This window comes from Otolemur garnettii, unplaced genomic scaffold, assembly GCF_000181295.1.
Source record: "Otolemur garnettii isolate 467f Iridium unplaced genomic scaffold, OtoGar3 scaffold00008, whole genome shotgun sequence".
Lineage (NCBI taxonomy): Eukaryota > Metazoa > Chordata > Mammalia > Primates > Galagidae > Otolemur > Otolemur garnettii.
Window position 1 is genome coordinate 7,923,578 of NW_003852403.1, and position 1,094 is coordinate 7,924,671.

Sequence of the window (1,094 nt, forward strand, 5' to 3'; positions counted from 1 at the left end):
ATCAGACAAGATGAAAGAATAGTCACCCACATTGGAGTGAATGGCTTAGGGGCTTAAAATGCTTCTCATCACTGGTTTGTGAAGTTTACTGCTATTGTGGCTGTTTTTACAGGAGATAGACTTGAAGGCGCTGGGGTTTGAGATGGCAGAAGGTGTGAATGAGCCTTGTTTTCCTGGGGACTGTGGTATATTTGTCACTAAAGTAGACAAAGGAAGCATTGCTGATGGTCGCTTAAGGTAAGAATTGAGGCCCTGGCTTGGGAGGGATGGTGAGGCCCTTTCATCCAGCACAGGGCACCTTGCAGAGAGTCAGATAGCAGTTGTGCATCAGGGCTTCTGGGGGCTCACAGAGTCTGTCCAAGGCCTGCAGTCACAAGTGCTAATATGGCTCTGAAAGGATACTCTCTGCTTCTCAGTTTCCTCTGAGTCTGGTTTTTCTCCAGTTAGCAGGTGCTATCTTTTGCTTCTCTGGGTAGGGTAGGACTTAGGTGGTATGTGTGAGAGCCTAGGAGGTGCAGTACACGCTCATTTAATGAAATAGTGAGGATGATTAAATAACTAACCCTGATACAGTGCTGACTGTACTGAGTAATGGTTTAAGCACTTTATATAAACTAATGAATTGATCTTTACAATCCTGTGATGTAGGTATGATTATTGCCCCCATTTTACAGATGAGGACACTGAGGCTAGGGGTGGGTAGGTCACATAGCTAGTAAGTGGTAGAGCCAGGATTTCAACCCAGCCTATCTAACCTCCACTTCTGCAAATTTACACACTCCTAGAAGAGGAAATCTTTCTGAACATGTACGTGGGGCACCTGCCTTTTGGCAGTTGGTCCTTTGAATAGCTACCCACTGGCACCAAGGCCTGCAAGGGTGCTAACCTGGCTGTGTTGCTCCTCAGGGTTAATGACTGGCTGCTGAGGATCAATGACGTGGACCTCATCAACAAGGACAAGAAGCAGGCCATCAAGGCTCTGCTTAACGGAGAGGGGGCCATCAACATGGTTGTGCGGCGGAGGAAGTCTCTGGGTGGGAAGGTGGTGACGCCGCTGCACATCAACCTCAGTGGACAGAAAGGTAGCAGGCCTG

General features: G+C 48.1%; 1 protein-coding gene across 1 annotated transcript in view; it reads left to right on the forward strand.

Moving 5' to 3' along the window:
• DLG5 (discs large MAGUK scaffold protein 5) overlaps window positions 1-1,094 on the forward strand; it is a 150,445-nt gene that overhangs the window by 102,714 nt on the left and 46,637 nt on the right. Inside the window, exons 11-12 of the mRNA XM_003783744.3 lie at window positions 113-237; window positions 907-1,082. Of these exons, the coding sequence (XP_003783792.2) occupies window positions 113-237; window positions 907-1,082 (301 nt within the window). The remainder of the gene's footprint in view (window positions 1-112; window positions 238-906; window positions 1,083-1,094) is intronic.